Raw genomic sequence first — 18,576 nt, 5'->3', positions numbered from 1 at the left:
TTATTTTATTTTTCATTTTATTATTATTATTATTATTATTATTGTTATTTTTATTGCTATTATTATTATTTAGCATTGATTACAGGTTATCGATAACCACTTAAAAACTCATTGACGATTGAAACCTCTGCGGCATAGATGTCAAAATCCGAAGTGCATCTTGGGATTTGTAGTTTGTCCCATCACTACCGTTCTGATTGGCCACCGCATGACCTTTCACTTGTCACGTGGTTTAAAAACTTCAGCAGGATGGCGCGGAAAGTTGTCACAGCACCACACAGTGCAGCTCTCAGGCTTTAAGCTTTGTTTACACTTTCTCCTGCTCATACAAACATTAATTATCAGGTAAGTGACAGGTGTTTGGTTTCATCTGCTCTTTGTCTCACTCTCCTTTTTGTTGTTTAGAGTTCAGCCGCTGTTTATCGGCCATGCTCCCTTCTGCTACATGTGAATAACAACGTTACATAGACCTGCTCTGTGCTATTATTACTGAGTTAAAGGACCAAAACCATGATTGGAAGACATATTGCTTTACCAATCTAAATGTGAATGCGTTGTTGTTTCTAAGACAGTGTTCAGTGTTGTATCCTGCTCCTCTCACACTGGACTCTGTGTGTCTTTCAGTCATGAGTGTGTTGGAGGTGAAGTTTATTGGGGATGGAGATGCTCTGGAGCACATCGTGGACAAACAGGAGGGTATGGAAAACTCACCAGTGTTGTATATCCTGTTGATTTGTTTGTGTTAAGGAGTGAGTGTTGAATACCTGTCTGTGTCTCTGTGTCTCTGTGTCTCTGTCTCTGTCTCTGTCTCTCTCTGTCTCTGTCTGTCTCTCTGTGTTTTGAACAATAAGGTGTGCAGAGTCATGGTGGAGCTGTTCAGAAGATGGTGAAGTTTAAGAGCCCTGCAGGAAGACGGGTCAGGGAGGATGAAGAACATGAAGGAGATGAAAACGGTCTCCTCGATGAGCGGAATTACATCCATGCTCTGGGAACAGACAATGCAGAGGGTGAGGACACATTTTGAATATTCCTGCAGTGATCTGTAAACCCTGCTCCCAGTCTCTCTCTTAGTTTTTCAAATGTGTTTTAATTAAAGCTGCTGTTGGTAGTCACAGAGTAAATATGATTGGTCCATCATAACAGGAATGAGGGGAATAATAACATTGCTTGATACAAAGGCACTGGAAAACGCAGAGATTCTTGCAATAATCTCAAATTACTCCACTTACTGATGAGTACCGATGGGCATTATGACCTTCTCTCCAAACCCAGCAGAACATTTATTTTTTTTACACCATTCCTACCAACAGCAGCCTTAAACTGTTATTTAGAATGCTTTTATGAAATGCAATGCATCGTATTACCCATTGTTTTGTTCCTTTTTGAGGAGCGTTGGTGTATAAAAGGAGCCATACAAATAAAGCTGAGTTGAGAAAAGGACTTCTTATCTGCTGCTGATGTTTTTCCCCTTCATAATCCTGTTGTTTCTAAGTCCTACATCAGCTCAGCTTCACTTGATGACACTTTTGTGTTGATTTTGTTACCTATTGTATTACACTCAGGTGCTTCTGAATATATAGATAAACATAGATACAGCTTAATAACATCATACGAGTGCTGGAGTTTGATTATAAGCTTCCTCCTGTTTTTGATTGTTGCTTATCATGCTGAAATTATAATGTTTCAAACTTCTGTTTGATGATGTTTCTTGGCTCTACAGAAGATGAGGAGGGTTTGTCCAGAGTGGCTGGATCGTCCATTTTCACCTTTCAGAAAGCCAAACGAGGACACAGCATGGCCCAGACTGGTGAGAACCTTCCCCCTTTGTCAGACATTTACTCACTATCATGGAATTCTGACTTAAGCTGTGTAAACCAGATGATTATTAACTCTGTATTTAACTTTTTGTTGTTTTATTTATAGCAAGCGAGTTGGCTCGTACACCTGCCAAAAGTGTTACCTTCAGCGGGACCCCCAACACTGAGCCCTGCACTCCCACGCGGACGGGCCGCAGTGAGTTCAAACCTTCAACAAACCTTTTTTCCTACTTCTATTTTCATTCACATGAAACTAAATTTGTTCTTCCTCTCTTTTACTAGACACCAGAGGGGGAAGCAGGACGCCACAGAGGGTGAGGCTAGAAAGAGTGTCTTTTTATGTCCACTTCAGACCCAGAAACCTTATATGACATTGTGTTGCTGTTCTTAGTTTAACCTCTTCTTTTTGTATGACAGAGCAAGAAGGTTCAGTTTGTCTCCACCACTCCCCACAGGCTGAGGAAGAGGATGCAGAGTGAGTTAATCATGTTATAAAGGATTCTCTTATAATAACAGTGTTTAAAGTTTGACTGTATCTGTGATCAAGATCTTTTTATGTTCCAGCTCCGAGCTTACGATCAGACAGCGATAGTGAGCTGTCTCCCTCTGACTCTGGAGAGGACGAGGAAGAGGAGGATGGGATGGAGGAGGAGAAGAGCATAAAGAAAGAGGACAAGGAGAACTTGAAGACCCCAGTAAAGAGCAGTAAAAGTTCATCTGCAGCTCTCTACAAGACTCCTGCCAAGAAGAGTAAAGCTGCAGCTCCAAACCAGCCCAGTATGGTGGAGGAGTATTTTGAAGCTCATGGCAGCTCCAAGGTTCTGACGTCAGACCGCACACTGGAGCGTTTACACACGCCTAAACTGGACAGGGTCAGTAAATAACAGCCTCTGGTGTTAGTGTGTTCACTGATCTGTGTTCCTGTGTTGTTGAGGTAACTCTGATTTTAATCTGCAGGAGATGCTGGTCCAGCTCTTAGAAGGAAAGCCATCCTGCTACTCAAAAGAGATCCAGCAACTCCACCACAAACACAAACAGCACTTTAACAAATGGATGTTACAGTTACAGTGAGTGTCCTTCTTTTTTCTGTGCTATTCTTTTCTTAGTTTGAATTTTGGAGGGGGAAAAAGTGTTTCTATTTTCTGTCTGTGCAGGTTGGGATTTAGCGTGATTGTCTACGGTTTGGGCAGCAAAAAGTGTCTGCTCGAGGACTTCCGTGCATCTCACCTGGCTCAAGAAATCCACCTCGTGGTCAACGGATTCTTCCCTTCTATCACTCTGAAAGCAGTCAGTATACATGAACAGAACTTTTGAAAAAAGGAGCTTAATGCCAACATTTCTCATCAGCTTAACCCTCCTGTTATGTTCGTTTCTCTGGAACAGCAATAAAGTATCTGGGTCAAATTGACCCAGGGCATATTCAATTATCCAAAAGTGTCAGACCCCCAAAAAATCCCAAATACACATTTTTTTAAATCAATATTTCACTCCATTACTAACTATTTAAATCAAGATTTAGTCCATTGGTGTTCTTTAACTCTCACAGATCATGGTTCAATGAGAATAACTCACTCGTTTTTCATTAAAATTAATGTTAAAACTTTTTTAAATGTACATTGGAAAGCCCTAAATATAAAAACAATAGTTTTAAATGACATAGATTTTTGTTTATTTTATTTTACATTTTTTAAATTAATTTCTTTATGAAGTGATGTTGATAAATTAACACGACACCTCTTCTGTCACATGCTGCCCAGATTTTTAGGCTGCATTTAGCTGGTTTGGAAGGCATATATCGCTTAAAATAGACTTTAAAAAGGGTCAATTTGACCCACAACATAACAGGAGGGTTAATTGAGATGTATTCCTCTGTTGCTCCATTGTTATGCATTGTATATACAATACATTTTATTTTTATATAGTGTTTCAGAAAAGTCAAAGACACTTTAGAAATAACACACATTAAAAGACAGAATAAAATAAACTAAATACAAACACTGTGGATAGAGAAACATTAACAGTTAAAAGCAGGTGAGTTCGGATGGCACTAGTCAGCGGAGTTCAAGTAAAAACTCTGAACTTGTACCAACAAGGTTAGGGAACTTGAGAAGTGGATTCACTCTTAGTGGATTTTGTTGCTTTTATTTCTTGACAACATAATGATTATAAAAGAGAGAATACCTGAACATCAGCGGTACATGTGGAGCTTCCTTTGAGTCTTCTTCGCTCAGACAGCTTCATCTCGTTTCAGATCCTAAACGCTCTGGCTTGTGAGGTTCTGGAGCACCAGGGAAGTTTCCGGACACCCTCAGATCAGATCCAGTACATCACTCAGACTCTTAAAGACAGTGAGTGTGTTTACAGTTCATCATTTGTTTTTCTTTAGCCTTTGTCTAAATACTGTATTGTAAAACTGAAGTTTGTCCTCGCAGGCCCAGATCTCCATGTGTACCTGCTGATCCATAACATTGATGGACCAATGCTGCGAGGAGAGAAGACCCAGAGTGCACTTGGTCATCTGGCCTCCCTCCCCAACCTGCACATCGTGGCATCTTTAGACCACATTAACGCTCCTCTGGGTGAGTGAGCTTCATGAATAATGAGTGAGCTTTAATGAAATGTGTCACTGTGGCTAAACCTCTGTGTGCTCTCAGTGTGGGACCAGTTCCAGCAGAGTCAGTTTAACTGGCTGTGGTGGGAGTGTGTGACGTTCCAGCACTACGCAGAGGAGACGTCGTATGAAAACTCTCTCTTGGTGCAGCAGACCGGTGCTCTCGCTCTGTCCTCCCTCACACACGTGCTACGCAGCTTGACACCCAATGCAAGGTACCGTACAAACCCCTCTCTGATCAACTTTCAGAGCTGATATGTGGATTATAACTTGAGTTTTTCATTGTTGTGTGTCTTTTTCTATTTGCAGAGGAATATTCAAACTGCTGGTGAACTTTCAGCTGGAAAACAAAGATAATCCTTCATACACAGGTGCTTAGATACTCAAAACTACAAAATGATGCTGAACAGTGGGACTGGATTTCTGCATGGTTGTGATGTTTATCTTTGTTTTCCTTTCACTGTGTACAGGTCTCTCATTCCAAGATTTCTACCAGCGATGTCGAGAGGCGTTCTTGGTGAACTCTGACCTCACGCTGAGGACTCAGCTGACTGAGTTCAGAGACCACAAACTGATACGGACACGCAAGGTGGAGTCATGTTTCTCCTCATAACTCCCACTTTCACTGAAAGCCATTACTCTTTGCAAAGAAAATTTGCCTTTCTTCTTTATCAGTGTTCATCCTTGATTCCTTTCCTCGACTCCTCTTTTTGCATCCTGGTTTCTCCCAACTGAGATGTCAAAAATGTGAGGAGAAAGAAGTAATGTAGTGGCGTTTCACATGACGCCACATCTGAGCTTCCATCATTTAAAATTGATGACAGTTCAATATGTTTGTGCCATTTAAGCCCCTTTCTGGATTTACTGATCTTTGTCCGATGAGCGTAACCGTCTCATCCCAACTTTCATGCGTGTATTAGTTTTTGTATTCCATGCTGTGTCACTAATCTTGATAAAGATAAGTGTTTTCCTCACTAAAAGCCTCACCTGAAAGCGCCCTCTCTCCTCCAGATGCCTTCTTGGAATTGGGACATTATTCTTGTTGGCATGAAAGAAAGAGGAGGCAGAATTAGAGAAATGAACCCCCCCCCCCTGAAGCATTCCTTGCTTACATTTCTTTTCTAATTCTTCTCTAGGGTGCAGATGGAGTGGAGTACTTGCTGGTCGCTGTGGACGCGAGCACTTTGATGGATTTCCTGGAGAACGAGGAGTGTGACTGAGAAAAGAAGAGATGGTTGTGGACTTTGATCTCTTACACATCATGAACTGATTTAACCAGCTAACTTAGATTTGGGCTTGAACAGTGACTGATGTTCATTAAAAGGCCAAATGACATCTGATCAACACATGATATGATCCAAGCTGACAGGTTCTGCTCAGATAAACTTAAAGGCTTGGAGCTTCTTATTGGTGAAATGTTTTGACTTGTCATAAATGCCCCCCGTAGCACTGTGATGTTCACTTCCTGTGTTTGGTATTTCTTGATACACCTGTAAAAAATAAAATTACTTTCATTTGTTATTGCAGTTTATTCTCTTTAAATACAGAAATAGATTTACAGTTAGTAAAACGTACAATCGTTTGTTCTTTGAGGCAGGTAGGCATGCTGCTGTCGAGAAATGATCAGTTTACTAAGGAAGTCATATAAATTACTCGGTAAAGCTGGGTAACAAGGGAAGGAGCTCAGTCGAAATTACATCACATGCAATGTAAAGAGCGATAAAAAGGTAACGGGTTACAAAAGTAGCAAGTTCTTCAAGATGCTGTTTTGGAGTTCCAAGAAGAAAGCTCAGGTTAAAGCTGGAAAGAGAAACGGGAGGTTTGTCCCTGAGTGCATGCTGAGGAACAGTTCAGTGTTGGATGTCAGCGGTTTTCTGTGTCTGCAGTGAGCTGTTGAGTGTTTCTGAGTTCAGTGTGTAAGTCTGGAGTCTGTTTTGGGCTGCTGTGTATACGACGTGAAGCTCCTCTTCATCCAAATCATTCAGCAGAAGTAGAACCGCATCAAGAGTATGTGTCTGAAAATACAATGGATCACAAATCAATAGAGATTTGATCAAGATATTTTTGCTGTAGAGTATATTAGTACATTTTAGTTAAGGGGAAGGGTACAGAAAAGAAAATACCTTTTTCATGGTCAGTTTGATTTCTCTGGTGGACGGAGAGGAAAGAGAGGGGAACTTGTCCCTGGAGAGGAGCTTCATCCCTAATTCTTCTCTGATTTTGCTGAAAACAAGAAGAGAGAACTCTAGTTCAACAAAAAAGATGTCACCCAATGCACTTCTTAATTTCTGTCTGTGTTGATATCAGTGCACTTCAGATGGGAAGCACCAAAGATCCAACAATATCAATACCTAAAGTCAGGGTGTGATATTGCAATATGCAAATCATTACATCAAAATATATGACAAACTTTCAGATTTTTTACACAGCTAACAAACAAGTACACCTCTGATCATTTGAACGGAATCAAAATAGGATTTTCAAGTAGACAGACTGACCAACATAAAAACCTGCTATACATTTTGCATACATCTCATTAATGTGGTGCAGATGGCTGTCTAACATGAGTCTGGTTCTGCTCAAGGTTTCTGCCTGTTAAAGGAAGTTTTTCCTTGACGCTGTAACTTGCTAAATACTGCGAGGTACAATGCTCATGGTGGATTAAGATGAGATCAGACTCTTATCAAGTCTTATCAAGTCTTGATGTTGGGTCTCTGTTAATAATTTAACACAGAGTACGGTCTAGACCTCTATGTTAGTAAAAGCGTCTTGAGATAACGTTTGTTGTGATTTGGAGCTATACAAATAAATATTGATTGATTGAACGTATCAGTGTTGCACTTCATATAGTCAAGCTCAACTGAAAGTAAACGTGCTCACTTCTGTAGTGTTGCATGAATACTGGAAAATGCAACACATGCAGAAAATGTTCAGCAAACCCTCAAAGAAACTACCATGGATGTAAAAAAAACCTGCTTACTTGGTCTCCTCCATGTTGTAGTTCAGCGGGTCATTCTCTGTCTCTGCATCTTGAAGTCCATTTGTGGAGAGCTGGTTTTGAACACTGCCTGGTGGGGTTGTGACCTCTTCACCATTCATGAGCGCTAGTGCAATCTCATCTTCTGTCACTACTGCAAACACCACGCAACATTTGGTCACATAACAATCGTTTCCATCCCACTCTCATCACACACTCTCTGGAAAAAACAACGCTACATGCAGAGTGTTGCAGTCAGTGAGTCACTTCTAATAATAAGATTCAGAACACAGGATTACTATTTGCTTACCTTGGTTGTCAAGCTTCTGGAGGTGAGGGAGGCAGCGCAACACAGTGAGCCGATACTGACTGGAGTCAGGTCCACAGCAGGGGTTTTCAGCCAACCAGAGGACTTTGAGACGTGTCAGTGGGCGCAGGTGAGAGAGCTCAGAGAGTGAGGGTATCATGTTCCTCCTCAGGTAGAGCTCACACAGAGACAGGCATCCAGACAGAGGAGAGAGAGATGAGATGCTGTTCACACTGCAGAGAGAAAAGAGAGAACATTAAAACCAGTATTTAGTTTTATTTTCAACTCTTATCCTTACTCTTTTAAAAACTATTTTAACTATTTGTATTCTTAATTTTGATGCTTTAACTTATTTTAATAACACATATTTTATTGTTGGTGTGCATTGGTCTCTATTTTAGTCTCTATTTTATTCTATTTTTATTTTTATCTTTATTAGTACTATTTTTATTATTATCATTATTATTATTTTCCCTTAATATGTCTTGCCATTGTTTTACTTCTGCTTCTTTCTTGTTTTTCAATCACTGTAAAGCACTTTGGGTTGTATTTGATTTGTATGAAATGTGCTATATAAATAAAGCTTGATTGACTGATTGGGTGAGGATTCATTGATTGAGTGAACAAGCATCATGTGGATGTTATCAGTGGAAAGAAAAGCTAAAAATAAGGTAGTGTCAACAGGATCAGATGAATACAAGAAATAAATAGATAATTAAATAGGATAAATAAATGTTAAAGCAATATAAATTCTTTGAATGTGGCAAACTCAAGACCTACCTTTTTAGCTTTTAACTGAGTTTATTTTTATTCTTAATAGTTCTATTTAGTTATGTATTTATTATCTATTTCCAATTTAGTCACTTTTATTCTACTGTATTTATTTATGTACTTATTTATTTATTTTAAGTCTTGCATCTTACGTTATTTAAATAGTTTAATATTTTAGTCCTTTATTATCTTAGAAATGTATTTTACTTTGGTGATTTTATTTTCCTGTTTTGAGTTTTAACATCTTATTTTACCTCCAGTGTTTCCTCATTAAGATATCATGAGAGCGTTTCCTCTGTTCGTTCAGCAACTTCTTTTTTATTCTATTTATTTATTTTATTTTTATTGTTTTTATTACTATTGTTGCATATTGTGTTCTTAACCTTAGGATTATGAGGTGGGTTTGGGGTCAGGGCTGGGGGTGGGATCTTTTTCTTAATTTATTCTATTTTTAATTTATGTACAGCACTTCGTGTTACAATGTCATTGTTATGAAAAGCGCTTTCTAAATAAAGTCTTATTGATTGAAAGAATGCAAAGAGTTAAATAGACCAACCTGAGTGTCAGCACCTCAATATTTGGCATTTGAGAGAAGATTGAAATCTAACAAGAAATAAAGAAAGGATTATTTGGTTTCATGCATACATACATGAATACAATTTCCACTACATTAAGTTTTAAAAAGTAACTTTGAGCTAAAATAGCGAAGTCAGTGTCAGATCCAGCATTACATCTGTGAACTATTTGACTACTCACATCAGTCAGGTTGCATCCCCTATAGAAATAAAATGTTACATAACGTTAATACAATTTCAGGGAACATAATACAAGCAGGAATGTGAATATACATAACGTGTATAAACATAAACATATAAACATAAACATAATGTGCAGAAATAAAACCAGCATCATTTCTGGTGAGCTAAGAGTGAAACACTTACCAGCAGTTCAGTTTCTTCACGCTTTCTAAATCGGAGGCCTTAGCCTTACCGAGAACTAGTTTCCGCGTTAGCTTCATTGCATATCCACTGATGTAGTAGATAATAGAAGACTTTCACTGTGCTTTGTTTTCACAAACTACAAGGGCCGCATTATGACAGACGGAGTGGGCAAACATTTTAACTCCTCTGCAGCCGGGGTTGTTGTCGTCCATTGCATGAATACGCATGCGCGTAACCACCGAAGCGTCCTTAGTTACAGCCCCTTCCTGTAAAATAATTTCCTAATATCTCAAACGAAAACTTAATAATTTAATATTCCAGTATTAATTCTTGTAATTGGTAATGTCTCTTACTGTTTAATTTGAAAAATAAAATTGATTCATGTTTTTTGTCGCTGTATTTACATTCAGCAAAAACTCAAAGCCCCACAATGCAACGTGAACGACCGGGTAAATCGCGCCTGCGCACTGTGCACTCTCTCTTTGGACCTACGTCTCCTCTGAAACGATGGTGAGCCCGAATAGTCCCCTTCCAAATCTGTATCAATCTGCCGTTTCTGTGCTCTAAATAATATAAATATATATGTGGGAGCTTTACGGTGACATTTATCTATTAGATCCGTGTGGAATTGGGTCCGATTTGTGGTCATATTCACAGTAAAACGGTGTTTTAATGTCCCATTGAGACAGTAATGGCTGCCACCAGAGCTAAACACTCACTAAGTACCGGGCTTGCTAGCCACATTACTTGTTTGACAGTAATTCACAGAATATGTGCGAGTTTGAATAGCCAGTAGCTTTGAGGCTAAAGTGTGGTGGCATGTTCATGTGTTAATGTAGTTTAATAACCTTAAACTCCCTTTGAGGTTGTGCAATGTATACTCACTGAGCTAGGTGGCTAACTATGTGAGGAGAAGCCAATGCAGCTTCTTTGCTAACTCCTCTGGTGATACCAACTCATTCACCCCATGTCTCTTTGGGTATGAATCTAACTCACCAAAAACAAGATATATAATATTAAATGTTGTTCTCCTTAGTAATAATAACTAAGATTAAAATTCACCAGCTTTAGCATTGTATGCAGAGGGCCCCAGATATGGAATGAGCTCCACGATGGGTTAAAAATGTCACATTCCATCTTCATCTTCAAGAAAAAGCTAAAATTACAACTTCTGGCAATGTGTGATTAATTTACTGACCATATCAATGCATCCACTAATCTATGTATGTAACCACAATATTGGGATTGTCTGTGTGATTGTTGTCTATTAGTATGTTGTTGTATCTTGTCTGTTGCCACTTTATTTGTGGGAAATTGGGCCCCCTATTAAAAGCTTTAAATAGCTTCCTTGGGGTCACCCTTTTCCAAACATCCAACCATTGTGAAAATGTTTACTGGATATATATAGATGTACATTTGTGATGGTGTGTGAATAAAACTAAAATTAAATTAAACTAGTAGGATATATGTGGACGTAATTTCATCCCAGTCTGACGGGAGTGGTTACTGTATGTACTTCTCATTAGTACTGCTGTTAATGTTGCATTTGTTCACATTGTCCCCAGGCCAAGCGTACCAAGAAGGTGGGGATCGTGGGTAAATATGGCACACGTTATGGTGCATCGCTGAGGAAGATGGTCAAGAAAATTGAGATCTCCCAGCACGCGAAATACACCTGCTCCTTCTGTGGCAAGGTAAGAACAACCAGAAGAGTTTCTGTAATGTGCATCATTCATGCTCTTCCAGAGAATGCAGAGCAGTATTAGTTTGTGTTTTTACTGGTTTAAATGAATTCCATAAATGCCTGATGTTGATGTCAGGATAAACTGACAAGACTTTGTCACTAATGTCGTGCTCATATGTTTCAATCAATAGACCAAGATGAAGAGGAGGGCCGTCGGCATCTGGCACTGTGGGTCCTGCATGAAGACGGTGGCTGGAGGTGCTTGGACTTACAAGTAAGTTTCATTCCTGTAATCAACCTTCATCTGGCAAAATGTTTTATCTCCAAATGAACTTGATGCTGCAAATGTGTGCTTTGTCAATGTTTAAGTCTGCAGTGGCAAAACAAGTTAAAATTATTAGCCTGATTAGCTGAATGTCATTTATTTAATATTTAACAAAAGTTGTAAGTGCCACTCAGGTGGCTGGCAGTAAGTGATTAGCTTGTTTTGATTGGTGCAGTTAATATAAGAAGTTACAGGTGTCCCTTTTGAAAGCTGGAGTTGAAGTGGTGAGGTATTTGTAATGACTCTGTTCACAGCAGCAGTGTTTATTTTGGTGAATGAAGTGTCCCTTTGCTCCCATTTACAGCACATTAACATTTCCTCAACCATTTCAGCAAGATTTTGTAAATATGAACATTATCCAGCAACTACAGTTTAAAAGGAGTTCTTAATATGACCAGCAATAGGTTTACCTTGATGAGTTTGAAATGTTTGCAGTGTTTCCCACGTAATGTTGCTATACCTATAACGAGAACATGGCACTCTGCAGCCTGCCCCCCACCATCACCTACAGTTTCTCTTTGCTTTGTGGGTCTAATGTTTTCACAAAGTTAAGTTTAGAAAGATGTGTCAAGTACAACTTGAACTAGACTTGTTGATGATGATCCATTTGATAACTAAGGGTCCAGAACAACATTGACAACTGCACATAACTTAAAACAGCTGTATTAGAAGATTAATATTTAACATGAGATATCTCACTTAAATGTACACACTCCAATGTCAACTGGAGGGACATACTGTAGACCACTCTCTCTGATCACCTTCAGCAGAGCAAGTGTCAGGTGCTGCAGGTTATCAGACCGGAGGACGGAGAGCTACAGAGAAGTGTTCTAAATTGACAGTGGATGGCATTCTTATACAGATAAAAGACAGAGGAATGTAAAAATTTAAACTTGCACAAATATAGTTGGTTGGCCTGTCCTGGTGTCATCCATGTGTGAGAATGACTGAGTTGAGTTCTTGAATCTCAAACAGAATACAGATAAAGTAGAAACCCACAGTTACATGATCTAAACTTTGCATGTTCCTCACCTTCAGCCAAGTGCATCATCAGGGTGAAGTTTTTTCTGAATAAAGGAAGTCCACTGACGATACTAAAATGCTATTACTTAACAACTAACCCAGTGTTTCTGTTTTTCCTTTCAGCACAACTTCCGCTGTCACAGTCAAGTCAGCGATCAGGAGACTGAAGGAGTTGAAGGACCAGTAAACCACGTGCATCGATCACTGGTGGATTTGGGACTTAGTTGTTTTCTATAATTTAACCAACCGGGACATGACCAACTCAACATCCCAAAATAAAGTGGTCTGGAGCGGAAGTCTTTGTTTGTGTCTTTTTATGCATGTAAAATCTTCACTTTGTCAATAAGAACTACAAAAAATGTCTTCTGAAACCACCATGAGTGAAACACAAAAAGTTGCCAAAATACTAAAACATACAGAAGAGCTTCTCCTAGCCTGAACTTGGCTTTTGTGTGCATTAGATTATTTTCACTGACACAAGGGGGAGGTCAGTCTGTCAGTGAGCTTAGAAGTATGCTGTATTTTCACATGTGGATGATGGCGGACCTTGATGAACCTACAGTTTACAACCCATTAGCACGTTGCTGAGCCTTCTCATTACACCTGTAGATTTTGTGAAATCTTCAGTCAGGATGTCTGCTGTGTAGGCGTCTGATGCAAGTACCAAGAGGATCAGTTTTCTGTGAGCTTACTTAGAATTTGATGGACTTTTCTGACACAGTTCAGTCTGATTCCATAGATCCAAGCTCTTGTTTTACATGCTGATTGGAAAGTGAAATGTTATTGCATAGAGATCAGAAGTTGAACTGACTGGTTTAAAAAACAAACCTGAAGATGGCACGTAACAAACGATAATGAATTACTTTTAAAAAAATTCACATGGAAAAAATGTGATCAAGGGTTAAACAAATTAGCTTCTTTTTTGAAACTCAAATAATTTAGTTTCATTAAATAACTTTAAAAATTTAGTATTAGATTAAACACCCTTTTCATAATATGATACCCCATCTTTATAATTAGATGGCTCATTTTTACAGTGGTCCTGAAGTGCAAATAACAACGGCAAATTTAGAAAACACTACAACATTAACCAAACCGTAAGAAAAAGTAGTTTTCTGATTTGCCTTATTGCCGTAGTGTTTTCTGATTTGCACTTCAGGGTCACTACATTATTTTGCCAAAAACAAAACTGGCAAGTCAAGTATTCCTAAAGAATATTTGGAAATGTTTTACCATGAGTTATAAAAAATAACATCTTAGTTGTTGAATTACTCAAAGTATTATTCCAGGTTAACTTCACACCACTGACTGTATTTAAATATTTTCATGCATCATTTATGACTTTATATAGTTGAGCTGTAAGCTTGAAAAATACTCATGACACTTTTCTAACATCAACTATTTAGCAGCAAACTTGCACAATAAAGAACTGCCGTAAAACGTGCAGTAGGGGACGAGGTGTCGTGAATCTTCTCAGCAGGGTGAAGATACAAACATGGCGGCGGCCAGTGTCTTCAGACCGGGCTTGTTTACCCAGAAAGTCGCGATAGTCACAGGAGGAGGAACCGGGATCGGTAAAGCTATCTCTGAGGAGCTTCTGGAGCTCGGTAAGTGGATGTTTTGCCAAACTGCAGGAATTCGTAATCACTGTTGAAATAAAACAAACAAACAGCAGAGGACTGTCGTGAAGCAGCCAGGTGAACTTCGACACAGATACATGTCTGTAGGTGTTTGACCATGATCAGCAGTGTCTTAAAACTGTGTCAAAATGTGTAAGTGTGCGTGTTGGTATGGTTGGTATTGTAATGTTGTCTGTTACAGACAGTTACAGATGATTCCACATCTTCCTTTATTTCTCAATTGCTAGAACACGTCTTGACATCCACCAAGCTTTTCTCAATACTATAAGCTCAAAACCCAATTTTCAAACTACATTCACCAAACCTCTGACTCTTCCTGCAAAACCAAACAATGTTGTCAGATCACACCCTAAGTCAATCAAAATTAAAACAATACTGACCAGTCATTACAAACTACATACAAAAAATTGAAAACACCATGCTCAGAACATGAAGCTGTAGAAATACTGTTCATCACTCACAGTAGGCTAAATTAATTTGGCAAAAATAAATAATAAATCCTCCTTGAATGTAGCTCCTATTTCCAGTAAAAATAAAGTAAAACTAAAGTATAAATAAGAAGCACATTTGCAATCCACAAAATCAAACTGAAGTGCTTACAGTATCTACAATCATTCAGCCACAGCATCCGGTCTATGTGCTGGGTCAGGCCACAGAACTTCATCCACATAACAGGCCACATTCCCCCTGGTCAGGCAATGGGGGAAAAAAAACCCAGGTTTATATTGGTTTCTTCACATCATTAGCCACAAGTGTGATCAGTTTTGAGTGGTTGTGTTTAAGCTGTGACACCTGTGATTCAAATGTATTTCACTTTTGCTACCTGTGCTTACCATTATGCAACACAAGTGCATCACAGTGCAACATGTGTTTTAGGGATTGAGAATGTGTTTGCAAGTGGCGTCTAACCGGTGAAAAGTGCTTATGGTTTTTACCAAAAGAGTGAGAGATTCAATACATGGGTTCAGGCCATTAAGGAATTTGGTTCAGCCAATAGGGTTTAGTGTTTTAGCAACTGAGAAATACTGTAACAGTGCAGAATAATCTCTATATTATCTCATCATTACAAAGAAAGGCTCACTGAATTTGGTGCAACACCTTTGTAAAGTTTTGCTTTTGCCTTTGGAATAGTTTGTAATATTCAAATGTTCACCTTACATGATCATAAAGTGTTACTGTGAATTTCCCTGGGTATATTCAATGCAATGCTTCTTTCCATTAATGTTCAGTTTGGAGAAATTCAATTTTATAATGAACCGATGAGCTTGTCATATTTTGTAAATTTGAACCGTTTTGTCTTCAGGCTGCAGCGTGGTGATCTCCAGCAGAAAGGTGGACAGGTTGGAGGCAGCAGCTCAGGAGATGAGACAGAAGATCCCTCCATCCAGCCCTGCACATGTCACTCCTGTTCCATGCAACATCAGAAACGAGGATGAGGTTTGTCTCCCTCGGCCTCTGACACTGCCTCGTGTTGTCGGTTCACGATGGTTTCATTGGTCTATTTTTGATTCTCTGTGCGACAGGTGAAGGCTCTTGTTTCTACAGTGCTGAAGAAATACGGCAGGATAGACTTCCTGGTGAACAATGGAGGAGGTCAGTTCAGCAGCCCAGCAGAACACATTTCTTCAAAAGGCTGGAAAGCTGTGATCGACACGAATCTGACTGGTACCTTCCACTGCTGCCAGCAGGGTGAGGAACAGACCGCTAACACGTGTTCAGTGCGAGTGATGGAGCTCTCAATGTGACTGTGATGTTTTTCTATCCACACAGTCTACACTGCATGGATGAAACAGCATGGAGGCGTGATCGTCAACATCATCGCTGACATGTGGAAAGGCTTCCCTGGCATGTCGTAAGAAGCACCGTGCATGAATGTACACCTCACACATTCACTTCCTGTTCATTTTATCACTGAACGTCTTCTTCTCTACAGTCACACCGGAGCAGCGAGGGCAGCAGTGGACAACTTAACTAAGACTCTGGCCATCGAGTGGGCAGCCTCAGGAGTGCGAGTCAATGCTGTTGCACCTGTAAGGATAAATGAACAAAGATTGTGAACAGGATTCTTGTATCATGCAGTCATTTTAACACCTCTGTAACTGTCTGGTTGCAGGGCATAATCTTTTCCAAAACTGCAATGGAGAACTACAAAGAGTATGGCCCTGAACTCTTTAAGATGTCTGTCCCATTCAGCCCTGCAAAGAGGCTTGGAGTACCAGAAGAGGTGTGCAACAATGTTTTGTTGATTACAACATGTTAATGGAGAGAACACGTAAAACTAAGAGGATCTTTGTTGGTTATAAGATTTCTTTTTAGCTGCACTGAGGTAACCTTGGAAGCATAGCATGCAGAACAACTTGAAAACATCTATTTAGGAACATGTCATGCAGCTGAAGCCTCCATTTCACATACATGCATCTGAAGTCCATGCTTTGCTCAGATGAACACACACAAATCTGTAGTTACAGCCACAGTATCTGATCATTTCAGAATAATAGTCTATTAAATTGTTTGTCTCATTGAAATTTTTCAAAGACAAACCAAACAGAAAACATCTTATCACTTAGTGATGACCTCATCTCAGGCAGAGCTTTGTTTTGTGATTGTGAGAAGTTCCTTTGCAACATTAATTATACTCTATACTAAAGTGTTTATCTATAACACTTGAAGTGCACATTCAGTAAATACAGTAACTAATAACTAATTCCATCCACATACATTCACACACCAGTCTGGTTTGCCACCAGGAGAAATTAAAGGTTCAGTATTTTGCCCAAGAACACTTTGACATGTGGACTCAACATGAGGCTGAAGCACCAACCTTCTAACTAAGAGATGACTGACTCTACCACTGAGCCACAGTTGACCCAAAGTGCTTTACTAAACATTAGAGATTAACTATAAAATATGGAACAATGTAGGAAAATAACAGAAAGACAAATCAGTGTGATAGGAAATATAACTGTCTGTTGGAAGTAAAGCCATATAACACAGCACTCTGAGTTGCTGTCATGAGGTGTGCAGTCCAAACACCAGAAATAGAACAAAAGTGAGAGAGCTGTACGCTGTTGTGTCTCTTAGTTTCTTTCAATTAAATCAACAGCAGTAATTTTCTCTTCTTTTACTTCACTCTGATTTTTTGGTTGATGATCTCATCATAATTATTTCTTCTTTTATGTCCAGATCTCATCGACTGTGTGTTTCCTGCTCTCTCCTGCTGCCACCTACATCTCTGGGGCCACTCTGAGGGTTGATGCAGGACAGAGTCTGTATGGCTCCATGTGGGAGATACCCAGTACGGATAATCTTCCTTATTTCTCCACACCTAAACGCAGCACATTATTCCACAGTACAAAGCTTGATAAATTCATGTGTGTGTTCTTTTTTTCCCCCAGACCACAGTGCCTGGCCTGAGGCTCCAGAGGGGGAGAACATGGAGGCTTTGAGGGAGCTGCTCAACCCAAAAAGCAAACTATAATTCCATGTAGTGATTAGAGGATGATGCCAGTGTAAGGATATGCTTAAGTGTCATGGACATGGAGCTCTATGTGCACAACAAGCACTGCTAGAGAATCAGGATACCTGGTTATTAGATGTTGTGATTTCTATTGAAATTCAGGAACATAATTGTGTTGTGTGTGATCAGTTACCTGTATGTAAATGGTGTAAGTAAACAAAACAGCCTTGCTATATAAATAGAACAGAGTCCTTAACAAAAGGAGACCCAAAACATGTGAAAACAAACACATAAAAATGTCTTTTTCAAGGGGGGTAGCAATGAAGTCAAGATCACCTTAAGTTTTTTTTGTTTTGTTTTTTTGCCTTAATCTTGTTTAAGTCTCCTAAAGTGATCGGGGCATTTTTAAGCCCCACATCTGTATTTTTAAGGCCTTCTCATGAATAGCTCATGTTGACTGTCTTATGTACAAAGTAGTTAAGGTAATTACCATTTTACACATCATGTTGATACATTACAAAAAACACAACTTTCTACTTGTCAAAGAAACCATAAAATGCACGATTTTTTTTAATGTTATTTTTTCTTTTAAGAGTGTACAGTTGAATAATATGTTGTGAAAAAATATTAAAATAAGAATCAAGAAATCTTCATTGCCAAGTGAGCTCGCACACACAAGGAATTTGACGTGGTGAATGGAACACTGGACAAGACAGTAAGGACACAACAAGACAGTAAGGACAATAAATATAGAAACCTAAAAACTAACCTTAAAAATTCTAAATAAAAATAAAAATACTATCTGTACAAAGAAAGGTATAAAAGTACTTTTAAGACATATATAAATGAATTAGCTTAAGCCAGAGTGCACATTTCAGTGGATGAATATAATAAATAAATAATATGCAACTAAACTATTTTTCTTCCTAGTATTTGTAAGTAGATGAAAACTTGAAAGTGTATCAGCAGTATGATTGTTGAATGAGTTTCAGTTGTGTTCAAATAATATAGTTATATCTTGTC

At 39.0% G+C, this 18,576-nt stretch overlaps 4 protein-coding genes across 5 annotated transcripts; 3 read left to right on the top strand and 1 right to left on the bottom strand.

Annotated features, from left to right (window-relative positions):
• The first annotated feature begins 211 nt into the window (after window positions 1-211).
• orc2 (origin recognition complex, subunit 2) lies at window positions 212-5,949 on the top strand. 2 transcript variants are annotated; one of them, XM_034702492.1, is made up of 16 exons: window positions 212-345; window positions 625-696; window positions 852-1,007; window positions 1,724-1,807; window positions 1,924-2,013; window positions 2,100-2,131; window positions 2,235-2,292; window positions 2,382-2,689; window positions 2,775-2,884; window positions 2,972-3,104; window positions 4,069-4,165; window positions 4,250-4,396; window positions 4,472-4,643; window positions 4,738-4,799; window positions 4,899-5,017; window positions 5,565-5,949. In XM_034702492.1, exons 2-16 carry the CDS (start codon window positions 627-629, stop codon window positions 5,646-5,648), a joined length of 1,722 nt encoding a protein of 573 aa, XP_034558383.1. In that variant the 5' UTR covers window positions 212-345; window positions 625-626; the 3' UTR covers window positions 5,649-5,949. The 2 variants fall into 2 exon arrangements, with proteins under 2 accessions (XP_034558383.1, XP_034558382.1); XM_034702491.1 differs by having other exon boundaries at window positions 213-345; window positions 1,721-1,807.
• Window positions 5,918-9,654, bottom strand: cfap410 (cilia and flagella associated protein 410). The gene is made up of 7 exons (XM_034702493.1): window positions 9,425-9,654; window positions 9,240-9,258; window positions 9,040-9,086; window positions 7,716-7,945; window positions 7,409-7,559; window positions 6,552-6,651; window positions 5,918-6,443 (listed from the first exon to the last, which is right to left on the bottom strand). The coding sequence occupies exons 1-7, from the start codon at window positions 9,499-9,501 to the stop codon at window positions 6,279-6,281; spliced, it is 789 nt and encodes a 262-aa protein (XP_034558384.1). The 5' UTR covers window positions 9,502-9,654; the 3' UTR covers window positions 5,918-6,278.
• A 157-nt stretch (window positions 9,655-9,811) lies between these two features.
• On the top strand, window positions 9,812-12,752 carry rpl37a (ribosomal protein L37a). The gene is made up of 4 exons (XM_034702494.1): window positions 9,812-9,934; window positions 10,990-11,118; window positions 11,300-11,382; window positions 12,580-12,752. The coding sequence occupies exons 1-4, from the start codon at window positions 9,932-9,934 to the stop codon at window positions 12,641-12,643; spliced, it is 279 nt and encodes a 92-aa protein (XP_034558385.1). The 5' UTR covers window positions 9,812-9,931; the 3' UTR covers window positions 12,644-12,752.
• Window positions 12,753-13,890: 1,138 nt separating this feature from the next.
• Window positions 13,891-18,200, top strand: pecr (peroxisomal trans-2-enoyl-CoA reductase). Its single transcript, XM_034703095.1, has 8 exons — window positions 13,891-14,063; window positions 15,400-15,533; window positions 15,620-15,785; window positions 15,867-15,948; window positions 16,030-16,126; window positions 16,210-16,320; window positions 17,280-17,391; window positions 17,492-18,200. Exons 1-8 carry the CDS (start codon window positions 13,952-13,954, stop codon window positions 17,572-17,574), a joined length of 897 nt encoding a protein of 298 aa, XP_034558986.1. The 5' UTR covers window positions 13,891-13,951; the 3' UTR covers window positions 17,575-18,200.
• Window positions 18,201-18,576: the final 376 nt, after the last annotated feature.

Source organism: Notolabrus celidotus, chromosome 15, assembly GCF_009762535.1.
Source record: "Notolabrus celidotus isolate fNotCel1 chromosome 15, fNotCel1.pri, whole genome shotgun sequence".
Classification (NCBI taxonomy): Eukaryota; Metazoa; Chordata; class Actinopteri; order Labriformes; family Labridae; genus Notolabrus; species Notolabrus celidotus.
This window is presented reverse-complemented; position numbering and strand designations above follow the sequence as displayed.

Bases quoted from the DNA above. Each gene is read 5' to 3' on its own strand.
- rpl37a (XM_034702494.1), top strand. The intron at 11,119-11,299 runs GTAAGAACAACC...TTCAATCAATAG, and splicing joins CCTGCTCCTTCTGTGGCAAG to ACCAAGATGAAGAGGAGGGC. The intron at 11,383-12,579 runs GTAAGTTTCATT...TTTTCCTTTCAG, and splicing joins GGAGGTGCTTGGACTTACAA to CACAACTTCCGCTGTCACAG.
- cfap410 (XM_034702493.1), bottom strand. From the start codon at position 9,501: ATGAAGCTAACGCGGAAACTAGTTCTCGGTAAGGCTAAGGCCTCCGAT. The intron at 7,946-9,039 runs GTTGGTCTATTT...TTCTCTCTGCAG, and splicing joins ATTGAGGTGCTGACACTCAG to TGTGAACAGCATCTCATCTC. The intron at 6,444-6,551 runs GTATTTTCTTTT...TTGTATTTTCAG, and splicing joins TCAAACTGACCATGAAAAAG to ACACATACTCTTGATGCGGT.
- pecr (XM_034703095.1), top strand. From the start codon at position 13,952: ATGGCGGCGGCCAGTGTCTTCAGACCGGGCTTGTTTACCCAGAAAGTC. The intron at 15,949-16,029 runs GTAAGAAGCACC...TCTTCTCTACAG, and splicing joins AAAGGCTTCCCTGGCATGTC to TCACACCGGAGCAGCGAGGG. The intron at 16,127-16,209 runs GTAAGGATAAAT...GTCTGGTTGCAG, and splicing joins GAGTCAATGCTGTTGCACCT to GGCATAATCTTTTCCAAAAC.
- orc2 (XM_034702491.1), top strand. From the start codon at position 627: ATGAGTGTGTTGGAGGTGAAGTTTATTGGGGATGGAGATGCTCTGGAG. The intron at 1,008-1,720 runs GTGAGGACACAT...TTGGCTCTACAG, and splicing joins GGGAACAGACAATGCAGAGG to AAGATGAGGAGGGTTTGTCC. The intron at 5,018-5,564 runs GTGGAGTCATGT...ATTCTTCTCTAG, and splicing joins AACTGATACGGACACGCAAG to GGTGCAGATGGAGTGGAGTA.